Raw genomic sequence first — 24,078 nt, forward strand, 5'->3', positions numbered from 1 at the left:
GAGGAGAGAAAATTCTCCAGGGGCTGAGTCACATTCGCGACTTACAATTTCGTGCGAACCAGTTATCACTCGCGCAACGGCGAACCAATTTATTCTCGCGGAACACGAAACGCGACCGCGAGTTATGGAAATTGAACGATGCGACGCGACGCGATGCGTGCGTGCGTGCGTGCGTGCGTGCGTCTCTCTCGTCGGACTCGTAGGATGGCGATCGATGGATCGAACGTTCACCGAACACATAGCTTTGTAGGATACCTAACATTGCTCGGAGAACAAAAATGTCCTCTACTCGCAAGCTTGTTTCGACTCGCTTGGGCGAAATTCGGTGAACCGTACGCAGCAACGAAAAGGAAAAAAAACAAGTAGTTTCGCCGGTCGACGGACTGGCTAACCGCGGCTCTTCGAGTAGCGTAAAGGTAGCTTCCGGTAATTATGCAGGGCACGCGAGAAGGAGCGAAAACCCGTTACCGGATAGTCGATGGCCGGTGCAAGTGGGGCTCTTCGAGGAAACTCGTCGCGTCGCGCTTGCGGTCCGAACTTGCCCTCCTCTCTTCCGTCGCGACGAGCGGCTTCTATCGCGTGCACGCTTAATAAATTTCAGGTATCGGATATAAGGTAAAAAAAAAAAAACGATAGAGGTTGAATCGTTAATAATTTTTGTTTTTTCTTGTTTCGTTTTACCTAGACGATACTCACCCCTGGTCACGGTTTCGTTCGGTAACGCGGGAACGGTAGCATGGTCAAAGACTTGGACTGTCGGTTAACTTAATCGACGTCGTCGAGTTGACCTTATTAACTCGTCCTAATTGTCTTCCCTGGCGTGCACGGTTAACCGATCGAGTTCTGCGAGGTAGAAGGGAGAAAAAGAGACCCGTAGTCGTGGACGCGAAATCACGCGAGCCCACAAAAAGTTGGACGACGCTTCGCCCCGATCGAAACACCAACGGCGCCCAGCGCCATTGCGCGCACGAAAACTGATTTAACTGGCGACGATTTATACAGGCTACACGGGAATCGAATTTAAGCGAGGGAAAAAAACGCTCGAGCGGGAAATCCTGCGGCACCTCGATGGTGGATTTAGTCGAGGCCTCGAACCGATTATTTCGATACCTCTCCTTTTCGAGAAATGTTTCAAAATTGACACGCTCAAACTTTCAACGGTGAAGGCACGAAATTAAAACTTGTTTAGTTTCACGGGTCTATCGCGGGGGGGGGGGGCCCCCCCGAGTAGTCGACGAATTGACCAGAGGCTGGAGATCCGAAACGGAGGACGAAGAAGAGACGATATAGCGATGGTGAAAAAGTCCGCGATATTCGGGATGCGAGCTCGAGCCCCGAACGCAAACGCGCGCGGCAACGGTGGTCGTCGGCGAGCGCAATTAGCAGCCGCATTTACGATGCCTACTGGCGCAACTCTCGTATTTTCCCACGGGCAGAGCCGTGAGAATAATTCATGGGCCTCGACGGTGCTTCTATACCAAACGGTCGGAGCACACTGGAAGGAGGATGCGCGGACGGGAACGAGAGGGAGTCCGACGGAGCCAGAAACTGTACACCGACTCTGGCCGCTGGTATCGTCATAAATTCGCACCGAAAGTGGAAAAGCTCGGAGAACGATAATGTCGACTACTCTCGACGGAAACTGCGCGAACGGCGCGGATGGTCCATTTTCCTCTGATTCTAGAACACGCACACATCCCTAGTCTCGCTATGGTATTCCTTCGCATCGAGACTATATTTTTTCGAGTGCAAACCACCGAATCGTGTCTTTTTCTTTTGCACGAACGATATCAGCCGTCTAGTTTCCTTTGAACCTTTCGATGCTCGAAACTCGAAATCATCGTTCGATACGACGATACCGAGATACGAGTAACGCGGACATGGCTCGGTTTTTTTCCAGAAGTAAGTTATTCGGCCGGTGACGTATTCTTTCTCCTTATGCTGGTCGTGCTAAAACGTTCACAGCCCACGTCTCCCGTTGGTGGAATAGTATCAATCGCGTACCATCCGCGATAATGGATACAGCTACGATAAAGATATTAATCGCGGCCACTATGCCTCGATATTCGATCGGGCGTCTGTCGCGATATTGCCAGCTCCGTAATGATATCAATTCACCGATAATCGTTGTTAAGCCGTGTCCATAAATTAGCGCTCGTGTCTGACAACCTCCCGACTGCTTTTACCGATCCCGTAACCAGCAAGTTATAGCGAGAATCTCGTTATACGGCCGTACGACTAGCTAAAACGGTGGGCGTTTTCGAGAGACGCCAACATTTTCGTCCCCTGTTGTCCACGGGAGTCGGAAGATTGGGTTCCTAGGCTCCCACGGCGCCCGACTATTCCCGCGCCATCATTATTCTCTATTCACCAACAAAACTAGGTCAGCCAACAGTTTATCAACCGGATTGCAACGTATCTGTTTCAACTGGCCACGGTGGAATCGAGTTCACCGAAAACGCGACAAATTGTTCGTGACTCTTTTTTTGCTTTTGTCGCGTACAAATCAAGGAAAATGGGGAAAAAAATAGTTTGCGGCCTCGTCGTCTATCCGTTCGATGTACGGCGCGGCGCAACCAAGTATCTCATCCTCGCATGGCGCAAAATTGCGTTGTACGTTCTCGGGCAGCGCCAACGAAAACCGATACAGCCAGACTAAAACACGGTGGGTCGATTCGGTTGAACGACAACCGCGATACGACCGCGAGTCGGATAGCGTCGTAACGGCGAGAAAATTGACTTATCGACTAAAGCTGAACTTCCAACGACGGTTAAGCTCGGAGCAACGTTCTACGCTTACGGGTCGATCGTGTCGCGCGATCGATAAAGGATTACTCCTTGCGAGACTCTTGACAAATGTTCAGGATACTCGATAACGGTGCCAATTACCACTGAGAATCATAGGTGGGCGAAATTCTTATTTACGTAAGAATGTTGCTCGTCGAATAAAAAGTAGAATTTCAACCGCGCAACCAAGCATTCTTCAACAAACACGTGTAAGACGAAAGATTGTACGATAAACTATGGTAACTCGTACGATCGAACTTGACCATTTTTACGAACAAATTTATACGAAATTATAGTAGAAATTACCTTCAGAATGTTATCCAAATCGGCTGAATTCTCGGTAGGACCAGGCCTCGAACTTGTCCCCTGAAACAGCAACAGCAACATTACATTAGATTAAATTTCAACTTACAAGAATAATACGTGCATCGAATTATGCTAATAATCTTTCTGGTTCGCTTCATCTATTTTGCGTTGACACAAACATAAGAACGAAAACATTTTATATGTACTTGTACGGACTAACGAATTAAAAGTTTCATTTATTTATTAAATATCTTATCTCCCATCGACTTATCGGTATCGCGGCGACCAGTACTTTTGGCGTTTAAAAATAGTACGCTTTTCTGTCGCGCGCTTGGTACAATAATTAAAATACGATTCGTTTCGGACGACAAATCCGCGCCTTCCGCTGAAATTCTCGCGGCGTTCTCTCCTCGATTTATCACGGAATTCTCGCGCAGCGATCGTTCATCAACGCTCTCTTTCTCTTTCGGTGAAAAGAGAAGCGATGAAAGAAGCAACGGGCCTGACGAGGAACCAAGATATTACCACGAGTTACGTCGGAGTAGTCGTCCCTAAGAGAAATAACACGGAGACAATGGAGAAAATGCGTGTACCTCGTCGCGGATGACTAAAACGGATAGCGAGGGAATGCGACTTTCAGCCCGAGGACACGGTGATGGGAAAACTAACAAGGCCAGGATAATCGCGAACGGGAGCGCGGAGACGGGGTGTGAAAGAATTGCGAACAACGGAAAAGTTACCTGACAAATCAAACGAAAAGATTGGAAACAAAGCCGAGATTAGTAAAATTCTTGTCTGAATAAAACTTTCGAACGACTTTCGAATGGAAGACCGAAGTCTTCATCGTGGCCAGTCTACGATACGGGTCGTTTGATAACGCAACGTTTCGACTACCATCTGTAGTTAACCATCTCTAGACTAGCACAACAAACAAATAAAAATAAAAATTGGGCGCAATTTAAGTGAAATTTAACGAATCGAAGAGAAAAGGAAAAAGTATAAGAAAACGGTTGAAAAGGTTTTAACAAAAGAGAAAGGAAAGAGACCGCGGTGAATTCGCGACCTAGTATACTAATTGTAAGTAAGAAATACAAGAACGAAAGGCGAAAAGGACGACCGTCGAAACAAGTATCGATAGTCGGTTCGTTTACCTTTCCGGTGAACGCATCGTTTACATTGGTAAAGTAAAACCACCATCATTGAACCTTGTTCTCTATTTTTACTTCCATTCGATCTCGCGCGCAATTTCGAGCTAATTTCGCGGATGAAAACGAACGGCAAACGACTCGTGAACGGACGATTGGAACGGAGCCTGAGCGAGATAAATGCTAGCCGAGAAAAAGAGATGAACGGCCGTGGGGAAGAATGGAAAAAGAAAAGAGGACCCGATAGGGAATCAATTTTCTCGACTATGGGAGAGTCGAGAGGACGTCGCGTCGGCGTTTCTCCAGCCAAGCCTAATTGTATAAGTACACCGGGAGATAGAGGCGCGCGCGCGCGCGCTCTCTGGACGTGCTCGAAGCGAGCTCGCGACAGAGAGACACCGTCGTGGACCGAAACGGGTAAGACACGATCGATAGTCAATCTCAATGAAATTTGCACCTCGAGGAGTCACGCGTAATAGGGCTCGACCAAACTCGAACCTCGACCCGACCCTTTCTCGTGCCTCGCGTAGTTCTCCGGTGGGATTTCCAGTGGAAAGCAATTCCTTACCTGTCAACGAACCTGTCGCCCGTCGCGCTTTCATCGAATACATCGACCCTGGAAGGGACTCCGTCGTAGCCTGCGTGAAACGCGAAAGTCGGTAATAACCTCTTTATCGTCGTTTCTCGACGATTAAACCTTTCGGCTCGACGGTCATTCTACTGGGACTCGAGGAGTTTTCTTTTCAACTTCACGGACGCGTTATCGAATTACTCTATCGGTGTACGCAATGTTTGAAAACCGTAAGCACGAACCATGTCCTGGTATTCATGTAGATACACGTTCGTACGTTCTCGGGCCCTCTTTAAAAATGTGTTTCATTTAAAAGTATTTTACCGTGTACGGCTAACGAAAGATTCCTACGCTTGAAACGAATCACGATGACTGTAGGAATTTAATCGAGTAAACGGTAATCGTCGATGGACAACCGCGGAAACAATAGCCGATCTAATCTTAGGATTCCCGCGCGATACAAAGTTTGCCCCGTTTAACGGTACGCGAATCGGTGGATAAAAGTCGCTCGTCGAGCGTTAACAAAGTGATCGCTAAAAGGTAGACGGCGAAAGTTGGCATCTCGCCGACGAGCAGCAGGGAATCGAGAGACACACCGGTCAGCTAGCAGAGAATACACAACGCACCGTCGGCGACATTTTGCCCGTGTAAACAAGAACGATTGGAAGGATGAACGGGAACGGGGTGGAGACGGTGGTGGTGGTGGTGGTGGTGGCGGTGGTGGCGGTGGTGGCGGCGGCGACGGCAGCAGTGGACACGAAACAATGGAAATCGATACTCACGTTATCGAGAGGTAACCTGGACAGTCTGTTGCCGGCACAGTGAAGCCTGCTGCCACTGGAATTCCCGATATTCGAATTGCCAACGAGCGTTCCGTTCCCGGGTGAATTCGGGGGCGGTCCTTTGGCGGTTAATAAACCGTGGCTGCGATGATCGTTGCTGTTGCCCCCGTGCTTCACCGATTGGCCGGGGTAGCCACCCCTGCCCCCGTACGGTGGTTTTCCGTCAGCCGGTTTCACGAAACCCCCACGCTGATGGCTCGACGACGACGACGAGGACGTCGACGACGACGATGACGACGATGACGATGACGAGCCGGACCGTGGTCCTCCGGGTTTCTTGAATTCTTGGGAGGAGGGCGAGCTTCTGGAATTTGAACCGACCGAGCTGGAACTCGTTCGTAGGGTTGAGGGAGACGGAGACGGAGACGGGGCAGGGCTTGGCGGCACACCCTCGATGCCGATCAGCCGTTTCGGCTCGTCCAAAAGATGCTTCACCAGAAAATAGTTGCCCAATTTCGATTGGATCTGCTGCGTCGTGCTGTCCCGAGCGTCCGGATTAACCTGCAAGCACGTTAACGTTCGTTACACCTAGTACCCTTAACACACAGATTCCAGTTAGTATTTTTTACGCGTTATCGTTAAAAGCTTCGATCTGTCGTTTTACTCTGGCGAGTCCACCAAAAATGTTCCTTTATCCGGATTCGCCAACATTTTTCAACCTTTTATCGTCAAGATTAGTTTCGCGGCGAGTTGGCCGATTTAGCCAAGTAGGTATGTATATCCCTTCGGGGAAAACTGTGCGAACGCTCCTTTCAAGTTATACACCAAGCATGCACGAGCGGTGGCAATTAATGCGACGCAACAGTGGCTGGTAAGTTTACGACGTTGTTGGAAGGAGAAATTGATGTTCGACCGGTGTAAGCCGGTTACGTTGTTGTAGCTACGATAACAGACAGTCGGACGGACAGACGCAAACCCGTGGACGGCGTTTACGATCCAGCGTCAGTCAGCTTTTGTCTTGGAGAACAATGAGATGAAATCGTGGTTTAATAAGGAGGCGGAGATCGCGATGGAAACTTAACGTGATTAACGAGCGCGCTATAAATCACGTACGCTTGTTCGTACCGGGACCCTTTTTTCTAACCGTGCATCTCGCGCGTCAAGTGCTACCAGCCTGTTCTTTAACGAGCGCCCGATGCATCCGGTGGGTCGATCGCAATTTTCGAAGAAAATCATTAATTCGAGTCCACGGGCACCGGCTACGGCTTTTCCTCCGCTCGAACCACCGCCGCCGCCGCCGCCGCCGCGATAATCAACGAATCTCGGCAACGACCAATGATCGATCGAATCAACCAAATCCGAGACCTCTTATTTTTACGTAACCTAGTCAATTAATACGAATACTCGTATTAAAATTAACAACTTTCAGCATTTATTTCGCAAAACGTCTGCGAGAAACGAGAGGAGAGGAAAACAGAGACAAGGGGACGCGCAGGGGAACGTTGCAGAGTAAAGCCAGCGGCCGGTGTACGAGAGAAGAGTTTCTTGCTCCGAAAGATTTTCGGCCAGAGTCGTTCTGTCCTTTCGAGCTTTCGAGCTTCCCTTTGATATTATGCGGAACGGGTGCACCACCGCAAGGGATGAAATATCGTCGGAGTTGCGATACGCCCGGCGGGGGATGAAGAGGGATTTAAACGACCTACCTCGCGCTATCGTTATATCCTACGCCTGCTCGTGCACGCGCATACATGTAAACGTAATGGACAAGCATGAGCCAGGAAGCATGGAACGAAGAGAGAGAGAGAGAGAGAGAGAGAGAGAGAGAGAGAGAGAGAGAGAGCGCATACACATTACACACACGGCGTAACGAGTGAAATGTCATTTTCCGCGGTTCTTGCTTCCTCGAAACTTCAGACCGCCGCAGAAACCACGCGCTGAAGGATATTAACGACCGAACGACAGTCTGCTACGGTCGAATACCGGTGCTGAAACGCGTAATAATACTATCGATCTTGAAGACACTCGCGACGGTATGTTTGCATAGAATATTTTCTTTAAATTTAAACGAGTTTCGACAGAGGACTGGTCTCTTGTTGAGTTTGACGAACATGTCACTAATCCGAGCATTCCACATCCGGAAACATATTCGCGATCTAAATGGAACATGAAATGGGACCAAGGTAATTGAATGATAATGAATCGCTCGTGACAAAACACCTCGAAATATTATCTAGTTTCAATAGGCGGGGGAGCACTCGAAGCGGTAGACACAGGGAGGAGGAGCCTGTCGGCGGCCTGTGTATGTAACTCGATTAGAGCAGTCTGGTATGCCAAACGAAGGATCCCTGTTCGAATCAGGGTCGAACAAACCTACGCTCCCTTTTCCAATTTCCAAGATCCGGAGGCAATGATTTCAGCAAAGCAGGAGAACGTCTCGTTTCAAGTTACGCGCGTCCTTTTTTCTGCCACTCTTCGAGTCCCGCGGTTACTTTCGACAAAACGAGAAAGATAGTTCGGTTTCCCGTAGAAGCTGTTTCGCCAATTGTTCAGGGTTTAAACCGAATACCGGGCGTTCGCCTCTCAGAAATTCTCTTTCCAGTCGACTGCCTCCGTCTGACAGCTGTTCCGCGGCCTGAAAGCTTCGCTACGCCTACACCGCGAAATGATACACGGACAGGGCGAGAGGTAAATTGCACGCAGCGGATCTTGATTCCACCAGATGTAATTGAAAGCAAAGATTACGTCGTCACCTCTGGGATCGGTTACGGCCTAATATACCCGTGAATCGAGTTCTCACAGTCGAGGAACACTAGTCGGAATCGACTTGAAGACAATCGAGGAAAGGCGTCGAGGACCATTTCATCGCGCAAGGCTCTATCCTTTCGCGTTTCCGCTCCAACATTTACCGCGTATCGATACCCCGCTCTTGAAAGTCGTTCTCGGACCATAATGGAAAGACGTTGCACCGTAAATTAGCAACAAATTGATTGCAAAACATACATCGTATACTTTTTTACGACGAAATCAGAGAAAAGCAAAGAGGAGCGCAAACCTCGCTCGATCTCCATGGTGAGCAGGAATTCGCGATGGAAGAACGAACGTGCTACCGGTAATTAATCACCAGCTCGAGTCAAGGTCCCGACAAACCATTCGATTCAATCGTGGCGCGCGCGCGTTTGAAGCGTTAATTAACGTTTTATTAGTGGCTCGGATCAAAGTCGCGCGGGCAAACACACGCTGACGTAAAAAGCAAGCTCGAAGCGGGCCGGTCGAGCACTCCGACTCCCTTTTAACCCTTTAAAAGTCAACTCTTTTTGTTCCATGGTCAACGCCGCTCCGCCTTGGTTTTTGCGGGATTAGGCGTGGAAATTTATAATACTGCCCAAAGGGGAGAGAAGGCGTCGCGCACGATATACTTGGGCACAGAAATTTACTGCCTCGAAGAACCCTCTGAACGGCGCAGCGCCGGCGATTCGCTGTACGTTTCTTTCTTCGTTCCTCCCTCTATCGACTAAACGTCGAAAAGAAATTGGTATTCGTTGCTTTTCTTCCCAATCTATAATTCGTATAAAATTGTATATGTAGCGAGGGATTAACCGCGTAACTCGAGGACTCGCGATACGTACAATATGTATATGGCGACGACGATAGAAAATTCAGTCGGATATTAGGCGTGTAATCATCTCGAAACTTATGACGCTCGAGCGGTCGCGCTTGTTCGTACGCGATATTAAAACGGAATAGGAGCCAATGCGTTCTATTTACTCTTCTCTTTGCGATCCCGAAAGAACGGGAACGCGTGCTGCAATCGAAAGGGCAGAAACTACCAACGACCAAGAGGGAGAAAGCGCGAAAAAACGAGCAAAAGAAACCCGCGACGGAACAGAAGAGAAGGGAAGAGGCAAAAGGTCGAAGGTTTCGCGAGCGTGCGCTCGCCAAGGACGAAACGCTGTCGTCCGCGCGACGCTCACCCCTTCGCCCCTCGCGCTCTTTCCCATTTTAAAATGCTACGTGCTTGGAATCGCTTCCTGTGGTTCACCCCCGTTCCCTAGCTTCCCTTTTCTTCTATGCATGTGAAATTCGCATTAAGCGACCGACGACTACGTCCTATGCTCGTCGAACCACGACTCGCCAAGGTAAGCAACCTCTGTTCCGTGTACCCTTTCTCTCGCTTCTTCCCTTTCGCCCAACGATCCCTCCCACCCCCTCCGTCCTCCATGCACACAAAATCCCCTAGCCTTTTACTCCCCTATTCGAGCTTGTCGAGTTAATTGCGCGTCTACCGCAAATATTTTTTTTCCTCTCTCGCGGATCGCACCGCGCTGCGAATTCAATTCGGGAGCGACGCACACAATCGGGCGCTCTACGGTTCGCGTAATTCGCTGCCATTGCGAGAACGCAAGATTCGCGAAGCTAACGCACGCGCTCGGTGCGAGCGAATTGGGAGAAGAGTGTTTTGTTACGACAAGAGTGTGCGACAAGTCTCGACACTATAGTGTTAATCCTCTAGTGCTCGTCTTTTAGGCCGAAGCATTCTTTAAGCCCGATTCTACGCACAAGTTATTTCGAATTTTTCGTCGTGAAATGGAAGCGCCGAGGGCAGAAGCTTACAGAGTTTGCCGCGATTCAAGTGTCTCGTAACGTCTGCGAATGTATTTGTTGCGACGATCAAATTCGGTTTGACGCGGGCGCGGCGGAAAACTGTCCGGGCGCGACCGGATGGAGAAACGTGATCACAGAAGAAAAAGCGCGACGAACGCTTTGGGGCTATTTGCTGACGCTCGACACACGCTATTCCTGATAGCATAACGTCTGGCCAACATCGCGCAGACGTTCCCATTTGTTTCTCTGAAATGAAATGTTCAACGCATCCCGTTGAAAATCCCCGTGGGTTCGCGCGGGATAAATTTTCACGTTTTCGAACACTATACTCCTTTCTCACCGTGTCATTGCCAACGTGCCGTATCTTTTTCACGGAATTCAACCGAGTCCGTTAACATCTTGGATCCGTCAGGATCGATAAATTCTTACAGATTCATTCGTAGGATAGCTATGTTTCAAATTCTTGATCGTAAAATGGAATTTGAAACGTTGATTCGATAACGCGAATATTACGTTGCAACCAACGATTCCGTTCTGTTTGTTTACGTTTATCTATTTCGCTTTGTAGGATCGACATCGAGAATCCGACTAGAAGCACCGTACGATCCAATGTTTGGGCGGGATCACTTCGCGAGATGATATTCTCGCGATGACCCTCCTTCGAGACATCTCAATACATAGGCGCTTCTCAAACACTTCCACGAAGGAAACTGTAGCGAGAGTATCGGTGCTAAGGAGATGAGCTCGATGACCGTTGTCAGACTACGTTACAGTTCTGTGCGGGGCTGCAAGTGCCACCTGTTACTATGCACACATACGTCCGGGGCACTCGTACGCATCCGACACGTATCGAAAAAGAGCTGACGACGACTTGCAAAACTTGCCCGGTATTGGTATGAAACCTGTCGAATTACCTCGTTTTTTATAATTACGTTTTTCGTAGAAGTGAAATCCGGCTCGTATAACAAACATGTGTCTTTCATGGAAAATAGATGGAAGAGTTTTCTTTCACGTTTTCGAGTGTCTGTATTGTCGCTACAAGTGGAATGCAAAACTAGCGGCAACGGCAACGGCAACGGCAATGGCGTCGGCTCGTTTCGATTAACTTTTGCGAGTTCTCTCCATCTTTGGCGTTATCTCTCAAGGGAAACCTCGGAGCAGACTAATTAAACGAACGAGGCGGGAAACGCGACGCGACGCTATTGTCAAGGATATCGGTTTTTTCGAGGCAGGCTGGGTCGAAAAGTACGATTCGAGAGACGAGAAGAAAAGCTGATGCAAACGAGGGAAAGGGATTCGGTCAAAGATACGAAAAACCTAGTAGTATATACTCGTTTCCAGAACAAATCGGCAACGACGAACGTTAAAAACTAAGCAGCAACGATTACTAATCACGGCAATATCGAGATGAAAAGTGCCCCCCTCCTGCGGTGCCATTCATCGTCGCTCGTCCGCGATTATTTTTCGCCCCTTTTCCACACCAATCTCGTTAGCGACAACCACCTTCCACCGCCGACTTCGTGCTTCTAAATACTCGCTCTTCGGTCCATGACCGGCGACGGTCTTCTCTCCGCGACGTACTTCGTCCTCCTCCCCCCCCCCTCCCTCCCTCCCTCCCACCTATCATATCGTGCCACATCTCCGTTAACTCGTTCCATCCACCCCCGCTGTGAGCGTCACCAGCCCCTTCGCAACTTCCCACCGCTTCTCAACGTTTCACTCACAGACACCGCACACACGCGTTCTCTCCTTCTCTGTCCGTGTTTTCTATTTTTCGTCCTCTTACCTCTTCTCCTTCTTACACCTACCGACGACCTCGTACACCCTCACCCCGACAGTTTATTAGTACCTCTGTTCTTTAACCTTCCCACCACCCTTGGTCCTCTCGATACCCTTGCGTAACCCACAGATGCCAGACGTTCGTAACTAAAGCCGAACAGAGGACGAGGGACGAAATTACACCGATCGGGATCGATCACGAACTCGAGATCCGAACGTTTTTTCGAATGTTTTTTTACACGTAAATGTATCGATGATAATAATAAATGTTTTCTATCGCGAATCGATATGATTTTAAATCTCATCGATGATACGGTCGATACGCTCACCCGTTTGTTTACGTACAACCGTTCGAATCCTATATCTATTTCGACGACAGCACGGACAATTTCCTGTCTATCCGACGTCGGATGTTGCGGATAAGCGGCCGTCTGCGAGTATGATTGACGCCCACGAAACGAGTTACCTAACGTAGAGTCGATGTTAACGAAGGAAGCCCTACCCTAACGAGAAACGTTGAGTAACAGGAATAAGTATCTGGAACTAATAGGTTAAAATACGCTTCCGCGAGGCGTCGCGATGCACGACGTTGTTAATTATTTGCAACGCGGACCTCTCGAGTGCGTTCAACTTGATCCGAGCGTGCACCAACGATTAACTTTAATCAGTCGTACAAAATTTTCTATCTAAACGGCGAGTTTCGGTCGTCGCTGGCATTGACGAGAGAACGCGAGATAGTTTTGTTTTCTCGACGATCGCGTGTCAGTAGGTCGATCGATGCTCGAGGACGCAAGCAAACTTGACATACTTTAGCGTTTTCGTCGCAAGCGCGTGAACCGACCACCAATGAACTTCGTTATGCTCGTTCGACGAATATCACGCGAATAGCAACGGTTGCTCGCTGCGGGACTCGGTGATGTTCGAAATCGACCAACGGAGAGCGATCGAGATGGTATTCTCATGGACCAACAACTTGGACGCGAGACCGATAAGCAGACGTCCTAAACTACGAAAATACGAACAATAAATGTTCGCAAGCCATTCGACGAAACGTAGTCGTTGAAGCGGTGGTCCATCGGGCATGGTGGTCGAAAGCAGAGCACTCGCGTGTGAATCGCCTATCGCGAGAGCCGTTCTCTTGTTCGATCTCTGGCTCTCGGTGCGCAGCACGGCAAGTGCATTGACTCGCATCGCGTTGCGCGCCTTTGCCGCCGAGTAAGTGCATCGCCGCGCACGGACGCACCGACACGAAACGAACTGAGCTGCTCCAACTTGTACGATCGGTAGATTGGAATCGGAGAAAAAACACCGATCAACGATCGCGATTGATAAACGATAGTTTATAATAGCACCTCCCTATTATCATCTATTCGCTTCTAGTGGCTTTTCATCGATGGATAGAGTGTGCTGACAAACGACCAATGTCGAGAATTTTCCAACGACTAGAAACGAACGAGTTGACCGCGAAATAAAATTGGAAGCGATGGTAGTACATCCGGGAAACAGATGCGATAACTCCTCGACGATGACCGTTAACGAATTAAGCTCCGTAAACCACCCGTTTATTTGCTTCTACCGGGATGATCTGATAATACCTTCGCTAAACGGTGGTCGTACGGTGAGAAACGAAGCTGCTCGGTCTTTCCGAGGCAGCATGCGCCAGGTCAAACGATTATCCGAGCGTATAGTTCGAACAAAATTGGGGTGTCAAAAACGAAATCTGCCAGGGTACGATATTTCGAGCGAACGCGACGTGTCAACCCTTCGATTAACGTGCAATTAACGCACTCACCGCTAAAGGTATTCCACTTGGCCGTCCTTGGTGCGTCTGTGCGACGTCAATCGTAATCGTAAAGATGAATATATTGGAAAGTTTGATTTTACGAACGTTTACCTTCCATGTGCAATTATTAACGTTTATCAAAGGTCAAATACAATTTGTGTTCTAAAAAGACAAGAAGCGAAACAACGGATGGAGACCGTGAAAGGGGTGCGTGTAACAAGGAAATTAGCTAAATTAACGACAGGCATTTACCGAGGTTAAGCGCGTGTTACGGCCAAATTCGAACGGTGGACTCGCGCCAAGGGTGCGATTAATTAACCTCGTAGCGCTTTCCATCGAACAGGACGCACATATCCTGAAAAGAGAACACAGATGTGGCCAACTGTTTGGATCGAAAACGAAGCAAACGCAGCGCGAATCGATCCATCGAAGCGAAAGAACGAACCAACGAAACGGCAGGGAGAAAAGAGGAGAACAACCCGAACTCGATGCAGCTATTCTCCAAAACTTGGCGGCGAAAACGAACAAGCTAAGATATCGTCCAACTATCAAGCTCCGTAACGAACAGAGGGGAGAGGAGAGGAATCGGAAAAAAACAAAACTGTAGGCCGATGAACCGCCGCGGGCGACAGAGAGATGGAAAACCGCGAAAAAAGTTTTCCCGAGGGGCGAGGTATTATTCGCAGGCGGAATACAAGCATGCGGTGACACAATGGTATCGCCGATGCGATTACATTTCTAATTTTTGTCCGCGAGTAACGCATACATCGTGCCGCGATATTAATGTATTTAAACGTGGTCTCTTTAATAGATTCGCCGTGCACGTGGAGTATTTGATCAAACGAAACGTGGCCAGCGTAATGCGATTATTACCGTTGCGTTCCGCGCGGAACAAATATACATGGATTCCCGAGTGTAGAAGGGAAAATAACAGGGCGAAAAAAAGGGACGATTATAAAATTATCAGACGATGATGTCGTTACGGATGCGGATGCGGATGCGGATGCCGATACCGATACCGATATGGACCCTGTGTATCGCACGCTTTCCCCCGTAATTTCACCCTTTCCGTGGAATGAAATTAACGCATGTCGAACGACTTTGCCCCCCTAAGAAGTTATGCCCGCACCATCTCGACGAGACCCAAACTAGCGATGTTTTTACAGTTTGAATGTACAGATCGAACATTTACGAAAAAATAATTTCCGACTTTTATAAATCGCTAAGGTTGCGTAATTGGTGCGAAAATGGGAATGCGGAAAAGTGGATCGCGGTAATGCTCGTGATTATTACTTGCCAATAAAGAGAAAGGGTGAAGGAAAGAGGGGCGAGTGGAAGGGAAAAATGGAGCGAAAAGTAAAAGCCGAGAAGAATGGCTGCACCGATCGCGGAAGGTGGTTACCACCGCAGCTGTACGCCACTCTCCCCGGTCTCTCCATTATCTGGTATCGTAGGTAATTTTCCAGCAGCGTATACCTACCACTACCGAACGTGGCTTACCAGCCCATTGTTTATTTCCTCCGGTAGTCTCGAGTTCTCCTCCTACCCTTTAGGTTCCTTCGCTCCGAACCGTTTCTTCCTTCGCCGGCACACCCCGTGTGCCGTTCCTCTTCTCGTTCGGGGCTTCTCTTTCGCCTTCTCGCACGGTACACCCACACCTTCGCCCACCTCACCACCACCATCGTTCTCCGTCTCTTTTCAGTTCTCCCTTGGCGGCTACAACTCTCGTCAAGCCACGGCATTATCCCACCCTCTCACACACCGGTATTGATTCCATCATACCACCCCCGCCTGTGAAAGCCAGGGTTGCTCTCTTTGTGTGCGCGGGCGTGTGCAACCCCGACGGTTTCACCGTGCACGTGTGTGTTTTACCCACCGACCGTCCTGCCACTGCACCGCGCTCCACCCACACTCTCTCCTCTTTCGGCGCTTCGGTGGTGTGGTATGGTCAAAGTGAGTCGGGAAACCCGTCTGGAGGCGGTTTAATAAATTACGCTAAATACCAGCACCGCGAAACACATTCGCAAAGAAGGCGTCAATGACTGTATCGAGTTCGGTAAAACTAATCGAGTAATCAAACATCGAAAAACCATTTGCAAAATCAAATTCGACGATCCCACCCGAAACAAAACGAAACGAAACGAAACGAATAAAAGATACTTTTTCGTGTTCAAATTTATCTTATCGAGACAACGAAGTAAATAAATTAAACGATAAATATAGTTTTATCGACCGCAATCGATCGAGTAGTTGATCGAGCAATGGTTTTGTAACCGCGAGAATACGTCGATCGTTTTTCTCCCTAGATCGACGGGTCAACGTCGGTGCACACGCAGTGATATTTTTGCGCGACGCCGACGACTCGACACGCAACAGAAATTACCTCCGGTAAATACGCTAGTGTTCCAACGTGGCTCGCGTTCGACTGGAATTCCAACCGATCGCACGGAAAATGACAAACGACCGCCAATGAGAGGAACAAACGCACGTGGAGATCGTCGATAATATCGCGAGCCGACAGACTCCAGACGCAACTTGCGTGGGAATACCTTCGCCGAAAGAAAACAAGTCGACGAGCAAGGTTGTCGCGAAACATTCCCAACGTGCGGGTACCCAGACAAATCTTCCGTGACAAGATGGCTCGAATAATTTCACGTTCGAATAGAAGAAACATTGGTGATCAAAGTAACGGGGAAAGTAGATTTGCGCGAAAAACATCTCGCAAGCGGACGTAACCGCGAGGAATTTAACTTGTCGAGTTCCGACGTCTGCCGTCCGATTAGTAGAGACGACAGCTATGGTGAAAACGAGGTCAGAGACGAGAACGAACGATGAAGACGGGCCACTACGCGGTATGCACGCACGCACGCACGCACGCACGCACGCACGCACGCACGCACGCACGCACGCACGCACGCACGCACGCACGCACGCACGCACGCACGTACGCACGCACGTAATCGGCCACGCACCAACATGCGCGCGCGTCAAAGGAAATGCGACTCGGTCGTGGCGATTTTCCGCTACCCGGGAAGCGCGTCGCTCATTTCTTTTTTTTTTCCAATGAGTCAGTCGTACTCGATGTACATTAATTCTTGTATGGACCTTGAGCGACGTGCTCTGTCGAACAGCGAAAGTTGGAAAGACGGAAAGCCGAACGGAAAGAGCCGAAGGAGAAGGAGGTGAAGAGAAACGCGGAGGATACGATCGTCGCGACTCTAGCTTAACCTATAATTTGGCGCGTGCGTAACACCGCGTACGACTGTTGCGTGCAAACAAGGTGTTCCGCTAAAAGTGAAACACTTTGACATCTTCGTTATATCGGGCAACAAAAAGTCCGAAGTAAACGAGGTCGCTATCTGTAACGGAACTTTTGCGAGCAACGCTTATTCCCGGTTCTTAAGATAACACAAATATCAAGGTGAAATGTTTCTACTAGAACACCCTGTATATAGAAAGAATAACGACGTTTCCGCACCACCCCATGCGCAAGAGGAGAGAGAGAGAGAGAGAAAGAGATGGTCACGCGCAAATGGACACCTACACACAGACGACACAGGTAGGGATTACGTAAACCACGAGGCAGATATAATGCGATCAAACGACCTACAAATCACGGGCTTCGCTTTCCGCTTAACGCGAGAGCACGACTTAATCCTATAGACGATCGGTAGACGACCGGATAATCGTGAAAGGTGTATCCTCCGGTGCTCCAACTTGCCGACGAATTAACACGCATACGCGTCCCCTGGGAGTCTTTGATCAACATCGCGTCAACACCGCGTATCCGCGATCGATACAGTGTCAGAATTATAAGCAAGAGTAGTAAACTCAATCACTGAAAACCAATTTACACCTAATTTGCCAAACATCTTTCCATCGTTCTCTTATCATAGTACGCGTACGAGAATTTTGTCATTGTCGAGAAAACCAACTATATTTGACGCGTTATCGAATAACCCTCCGATAAAAGAACCGTTGGCGAGTAAATCATTGAGCGATATTTCTACTCGCAGTCCGCTATTCGAATAAAAGGTTGTCCGTTTCGGTGATGTTTGCGAGAGATTCCGATAATTTGTCACTTCTTCGATGAGCTAGCGATCGAATCGGTGCGACTGACTCGAACGCAGACAAACTTGGAAACCCGTAACGAAATTCCAGCTGCCAAAACGCGAAACGAGCCACGACCGTGTAATCGCTATTTGTCGTTATCGGATGGCTATGCTGTTATCGGCCCTCCGGCATCGTTCCGATCGTCGCCGTCGTCGTCGTCGTCACGGTGCAGTCATTAGCCTCGTGGCAAATTATGTAATCCACCGATCGATACGTACATTCCACGTCTGGGTATACCACCAATACGGGGCGCATCGAGCAAAACCATTGCATTACCGACGACGTTCGAGAAAATTCGTCTTCTTACAATTAGCCGGAAATCGTCCTCAGAAGTTGATACGCGTTTGATTCGTATTTTAGCCCACGATTTCGTCACAAGCATTCACCGTTAGCTCTGGCTTTCTCCTCGACGCGTTCGCAGCAATAGCTCAAGTTTATTCGTCCGAGCGAAAAGAGCAAAGGTATTTCAAGATTTGTCGGCTAGCGCGACGAGTGACTTCTTCCGTATGTCGCGCGAAAGAAAGTTGCACCGGCAGGATTTCGAAGCGAACGAGTTAGTCTCGAGTCTTGTTTACGATCGACCGATCGCGGTATTAGCACGTAACGCGATTCGTTAATTGCAACCTACAGCGGGGAAAAGTCGTCTCATGGGACAGACACTCTTCGACTATGGCAAAATCAAAATCAAAATCAAAATCAAAATCGAATTACAATTTACGATATAAGATCGTGCGAGGAACCCGTGGAAGGTCTATCGGTTATTGCATTCTTGCCATAAATGTTTTACGTATTTTACTCTCGAACGAGATAAAGGCGAAACGAGTAGAACGGAAGAAGGAAGAAAGTCTCTCGTTTCTTGCAACTCGACACCTGTACAAAACAGAGTAATGCTCTTTCGGTTACCGCAGCAGCTTTCAAGGTAGCAAAGGGACACCTTTCCACCTAGCCGCATCAATCAACACCTCGGTATACGTTACGAAGGAACGGAAAAGAGTAAGGCGGACCTTCTTATCCACAGTATGAAAAATAAAATACTCGTTCGATATCGTCGAAAAGAACGAACCTGTCCCTGAGAGTACGCGAACAAAACGCTTTTCCAGCACGAGTTCAGAAATCAACCAAATCGCAAGATCTACAAACGAATGATCTTTCTTACGATTATTTCCGATTCGTGCACCGTCGTGTGCATTACCGCGGAACATATCGGAGAAAAAGCAGTGTCTCGTCCTTCCCTCCAACCTTTTCCAAGCCCTTTGTACTTGTCGCAGTCCCTTCGCGCGAGCTTCGCGTGCCGGGTTACGGCCGTTACTCGCTTTAAATCACAAGTTTTCGCAGGGCGAGCAGCGCTACATAAAATGCAAATGCACGCCGTTAATCTCGGTAATAAATACACCAAGTCGCGGCGGCCGTAGTCTCGCCGCGAGCGTACACGCGTACGACTTTTCTTCCTCGCGATGTCTCCGTTTGCTCTCTCTCTCTCTCTCTCTCTGTTACCCGCTGCTCGTGTATTATTTATTTACAAATCTATGTTTCTCGTTTAGTACTTTTACTTTTAATTGCGAATGAATGCGTACGTATAGTCAGATTAAGGAAGATCCGAAAATTGCTGTTGAAACGTTTATCGTTAAACGCGTGCTTGAAATGGATTAAGAGTCCGCAACATGAAACGTCGAAAAGCGATGGAAAATTACTCGGTAAGGCAGCTGGTACGTCGACGTCATGTCGGAGACGGAAATCCACAAGGTCTTAAAACGGTTATTAGAAAAGTTTAAAAGTCGCGAAACACCTGTTGAGTACGAGACGGAGAGGCTAACAGCAACGTTCGAAAAGTCGTTAGCGTCAATGTGCAAACTCGTATCGATAATTAACAGTAGTCTCGTCGCGTCGAGACGGTCCGATTCGGTCCATCTTCGATTGGAATCGGATTCGAAGCTGGAAAATAAATCCGAGGGTAGCAACGCGACCGACGCGACGACTGGAACGCGAAGGCGAAAGAAGAGAAAATCGAAAGGATCGAGACGACGAAAAGGACGATGTTTGCGAGACATGGAAGAATCTCGGGTTTTCGGTTTCGATGCAACGTTCATACGAGATATCTCTATACATCCTTCGAGCAGCTGTCGTCGCTTCGGTATTCCTCTTCCAAACTCGAGACTGAAATCGGAACACCCCGAGTGTCGTGAGTGCGTTCGAAGATCGACCAAGTGTTTCCACAGAGTAAGAAAAAAAGGAAAGGGAAGGAGAGACGAAGCGTTGCCATATGGCACCTAAACGTAACCATCGACGAGCCGATACCACCGCGACCAATAACTCAAAAATAAGATGGAAGTTAGTATAGATAGACTTACCCTGACGGGAGCACGGAACAGCGGAGCGGTGACGGCATGCGAATTAGCGTGATGGTGAGCGTTGTTGTGATGGCCATGATGATGGTGTCTGGTGTCAGGACCACCTCCCGCAGCCGCCTGTTCGGCCTGGACCGACATCGCCGCGCGGGCCTGTCGTTCCCGCTCCCGAAGCCGATCCCGGTCCACACTGAAACAACAAATCCGGCCCTAAACGTTAATCGTATTTAACAAATATACCTTAGCGAAGGTCGAGAGAGCACGTTTAAGAAAAAACAAGAATTTCTACGAATTACCTCTGTTACGATTTCCGGCTCTCGAAGCAACACGTATAAGAGAAAGTGTAATACCACCGGTGAAGCGTCCTACATTGGGTTACGAGAAACCGTAGTGTCGCGTCATCAGTCGTGAAAGCTTTAAAAATAAATTTCAACATTTGCACGAAAGAAGCGAAGGATACCGACGGGGAATCGTAAGTAACCTTGGAAAATGAGCGATTCACGATAGAACGCGACTCAAAAGATTCGCTTTGTTAACTACGACATCAAAACGACGGAAACACTGCTTGGCACGCACCGTTTATCGACATAAAACGAGCATTCAACGAAATCTCGACTTCGCTGGACTTCTCGAGATTGGGTAATCGAAGATTATTTTCAATCCGAAACTTACGTAAAAAACTCGGTCACGTTTCTTCGCGTAAGCCGAGCGTTGCCGATCAATAGTAATCACGATGATCGTAATCATGACGAAGGATTTGCCATCGAGATGATATCGATCAGGGGGACTTACCAAACGTAGCTACCCACGCTACACGCATTCATGGCAAGCCGAACGCCTTTATATTCTGAAAGGAAATTCGCGGAAGGGAAATTTCATCGCGTATGCGACACACATCGCCGAGAATAACTCCCACGTTTCAGGAAATAGCGAAAAAGAGACAGAGATAACGTGAGATACAGAAGGAACAGCGGCAGATACAGATGCGACTAGAGAGAGGAGAGTTTTGCGACGAGCCACGGAAAAGAACAGCTGCAGCTGCCGCGAACACCTGTTTAGTCGCGTTTCCGGCGACGCAACGCCGACGTTGGGGATTGCGTACCGAACGAACCAACGGTTCAGACTACCGATATGTATCAGTCGCAATCGCGGCGAATTCCTTACGTTCTTCGTGTCATTCAAGTTTCTCGATCAAACTTTTTTTTTTCCACGCATCGATTCTCGTGACTGGAACTCCACCGCGTACAGTCGAGTCACGCGTCGAGTAATCGAGAGATTAGACTCGAGAAAAAATCACTAATTTCCGTCGAGCGGAAATCAATCGCGCGCGGGCTGCGTTCGTTACGAGACGGTTGTTCCGTCCCGAAATCGACCGAACTCTATTGTTTCGATACTTTTTCATGTCTGCCGGAAATATCAACGCGGTCGGTTGGGAAGATGGAAGGTCTCGATAGCGTGGGAGATTGCGCAAAATTTACCAAGCTTGGAGGCGAGACGAATCGAGACGAATCGAATCGAATCGAATCCGCGGCTACGGATACGCGAGCGTTCGTTCGATAGAGTTTGGGGCCATTGGCCGTCGAACCGGCGACAGGACGGATATTACACCCGCGAAGCATCGCGCCTCGCTCCTCGCTCCTCGGAGCTGCGCTTGGTATATCACTTCCCATTACGAGTTTAGATACGACTGATTTCCTGCTTACTAAAATCCCACCCAATCCCAGTCGAGCCGATGCTTTCGTCGAATACTCGGGGATTCACTCTTGACTGCACGCTGTGCATCGAATACAACCACTGCATCATTTAACGCAAGGTATTCGTTTACTTGTCAAACACGCGTACAATCAAAAGCGAACTCTGGTTGGTCAAACGATGTACGACGCGTTGCAAAGTCCGCAAAGTTCATCGCGTTAACGAAGCTTGACGTTTTTCGCGATTAGCGGTTCAATAAATGGAAGCACCCCGCGTGAGGTTCTATATTCGATCGATCGAATTCCCGCTAACTCTGAAATTTTCCGAATTTTCGACCGACAATTTTGGCGCCATGGGTTACCGGTCAACGACGCTGACGCGTCTATCGATGTCATCGAGTGTCGAAGCGAATCGCTTTGGCATCGAGCAGACTAAATTGATCGTTCATTCGATACCAGCAACCGGCGCTTTTTCGTCAACCCACGCTATGCTCCACTGTTAATCCTACAACGCCATGGTTCGCGTTTAAGTACGTTAACGTCACTCTCGGATCCAACCAATTCTATCGTTATTCGTATCTCCCTGCTATAAATAGAATCATTATTAACCTTTTTTTCGTTCAATCTCCAAATGTAAATAAACGAATGAATCTCGGCCTATTTTCTTCGAAAATCTAATCCGATAACGCCTATTTATAAACCTGACGTGCGCGAGACATCACAGACTCTCTGTTTCCGTTACAAATATTATATCAAAAGAAAAAACTGCGTCCATTCGACGAGTTCGTCGAAAACTGGAGTGAGCATCGCAGGAAGCGAAAAATACTTGGGAATTATATTATTCCTTTTCCATTCAGCTTCGAAAACAGTTAACGATACAGGTAACCGGCAGCATCGAACAAGGTCGAGCGAATAATTGTTCGAGCTGATTGTTGAATCGTGGCGGGTCGAATAGATTCGCGTAGTCGGCGTCGGTTCGCATAAATGCCACCGTTTTGGGAACCAAATGTATCAAAGGACATTCTCAACTTTCCCCCTGATCCGTGTACGTACTCCTCGATCGCGCGATAAAGGATTATTACTTTATCGGACCGAACAGTAAAATGAGTACCCTCCCTTCCGTCGGTTAATAAAACATCGCGACCCAGTTTTACGGCCAACCACGCAGCGGGTATTCGTCCTTTTTACGCGAAACGATGGATCGCGATACTTCAACAAATGTCGATCGGGCGTTTACTCTCGATTCAGAATTATAACGATAACTTAAGATTCTCACCTAAATTCCAATTTAAAGGTGACTAAAAATAGGGATAATCAGATAATCATCGTTTCTCTCGATTCCACGATACAACGCACTTTTCTTTCCTCGTAGTGCTCCGGGACTCCAATTTACGAAACGCTCTTACATACCGATGGATCGTATCTCCCCGATAACGAAACGTCATCCGATTTTCCAGATGTTGCAACATCTGAGCGGATACAGGCAAATGTAACGAGTGCCTGTTTAGGTTCGTTCGACGTCAGTGGTGACGTTCGTGCGACGAATAACGCGCTAACCTTTAATACCGAGCAAAAAAGAATAACTGTTTCTCGCACGAGAATCTCAGAAACCGTTAGTTTCGGATTCGCTTCACTCGTTTCTCGTTATTTAAAAGTCATCCACGACGTACGGACAAATGCAAGTTCTTCTATTTCGACTCGATCAAGTTCAAGGTAATAAGTTTGCTACCGTTTCAATTACGGTCTCCAAGCATGCGATTTTAATGTTGAAAATATCTTGTACACTATGAGGGGCGTAACGCCATTAAACAAAAAAAGATGAAATTAACAGATGCGTATTTGGTTTCCGTCTCAATTTGTGTCTCCGCTCTTGGAAATGAGCTACGGTTTGTCCCAATTCCGAGAATCACTCTGTATATACGTGTAAACTCGAGCGAGCGAGCGAGCGAGCGAGCGAGAGAACGAGTGAACGAACACGCGAAAGAGCAACACATGCTTCGGCTTGCGCACGCACACGGCCGCTACCGTTGCACGCACGTGGTCGTACGTGTGGCGAATTGGATTCGTGCTTAGTTAGCTACTCAACGATAAACGACCGAGACGGCGAAAGTATTCGCGCGAGAGAACGAGAGAGAGAGAGAGAGAGAGAGAGAGAGAGAGAGAGAGAGAGAGAG

At 48.4% G+C, this 24,078-nt stretch overlaps 1 protein-coding gene across 4 annotated transcripts in view; it reads right to left on the bottom strand.

The window, feature by feature from the left end:
• LOC128873876 (AF4/FMR2 family member lilli) overlaps positions 1 to 24,078 on the bottom strand; it is a 98,156-nt gene that overhangs the window by 33,521 nt on the left and 40,557 nt on the right. For 3 of the 4 annotated variants that reach the window (XM_054117843.1, XM_054117844.1, XM_054117845.1), the window contains 3 exons: positions 20,217 to 20,403; positions 5,592 to 6,152; positions 3,094 to 3,153 (listed from right to left, as the gene is read on the bottom strand). In XM_054117843.1, coding sequence (XP_053973818.1) covers positions 3,094 to 3,153; positions 5,592 to 6,152; positions 20,217 to 20,403 — 808 coding nt within the window. Of the gene's footprint in view, positions 1 to 3,093; positions 3,154 to 5,591; positions 6,153 to 20,216; positions 20,404 to 20,509; positions 20,628 to 24,078 lie in introns of those variants that run through there. The other variant, XM_054117846.1, reaches the window with a different exon arrangement.

Source organism: Hylaeus volcanicus, chromosome 3 (assembly GCF_026283585.1).
Source record: "Hylaeus volcanicus isolate JK05 chromosome 3, UHH_iyHylVolc1.0_haploid, whole genome shotgun sequence".
Classification (NCBI taxonomy): domain Eukaryota; kingdom Metazoa; phylum Arthropoda; class Insecta; order Hymenoptera; family Colletidae; genus Hylaeus; species Hylaeus volcanicus.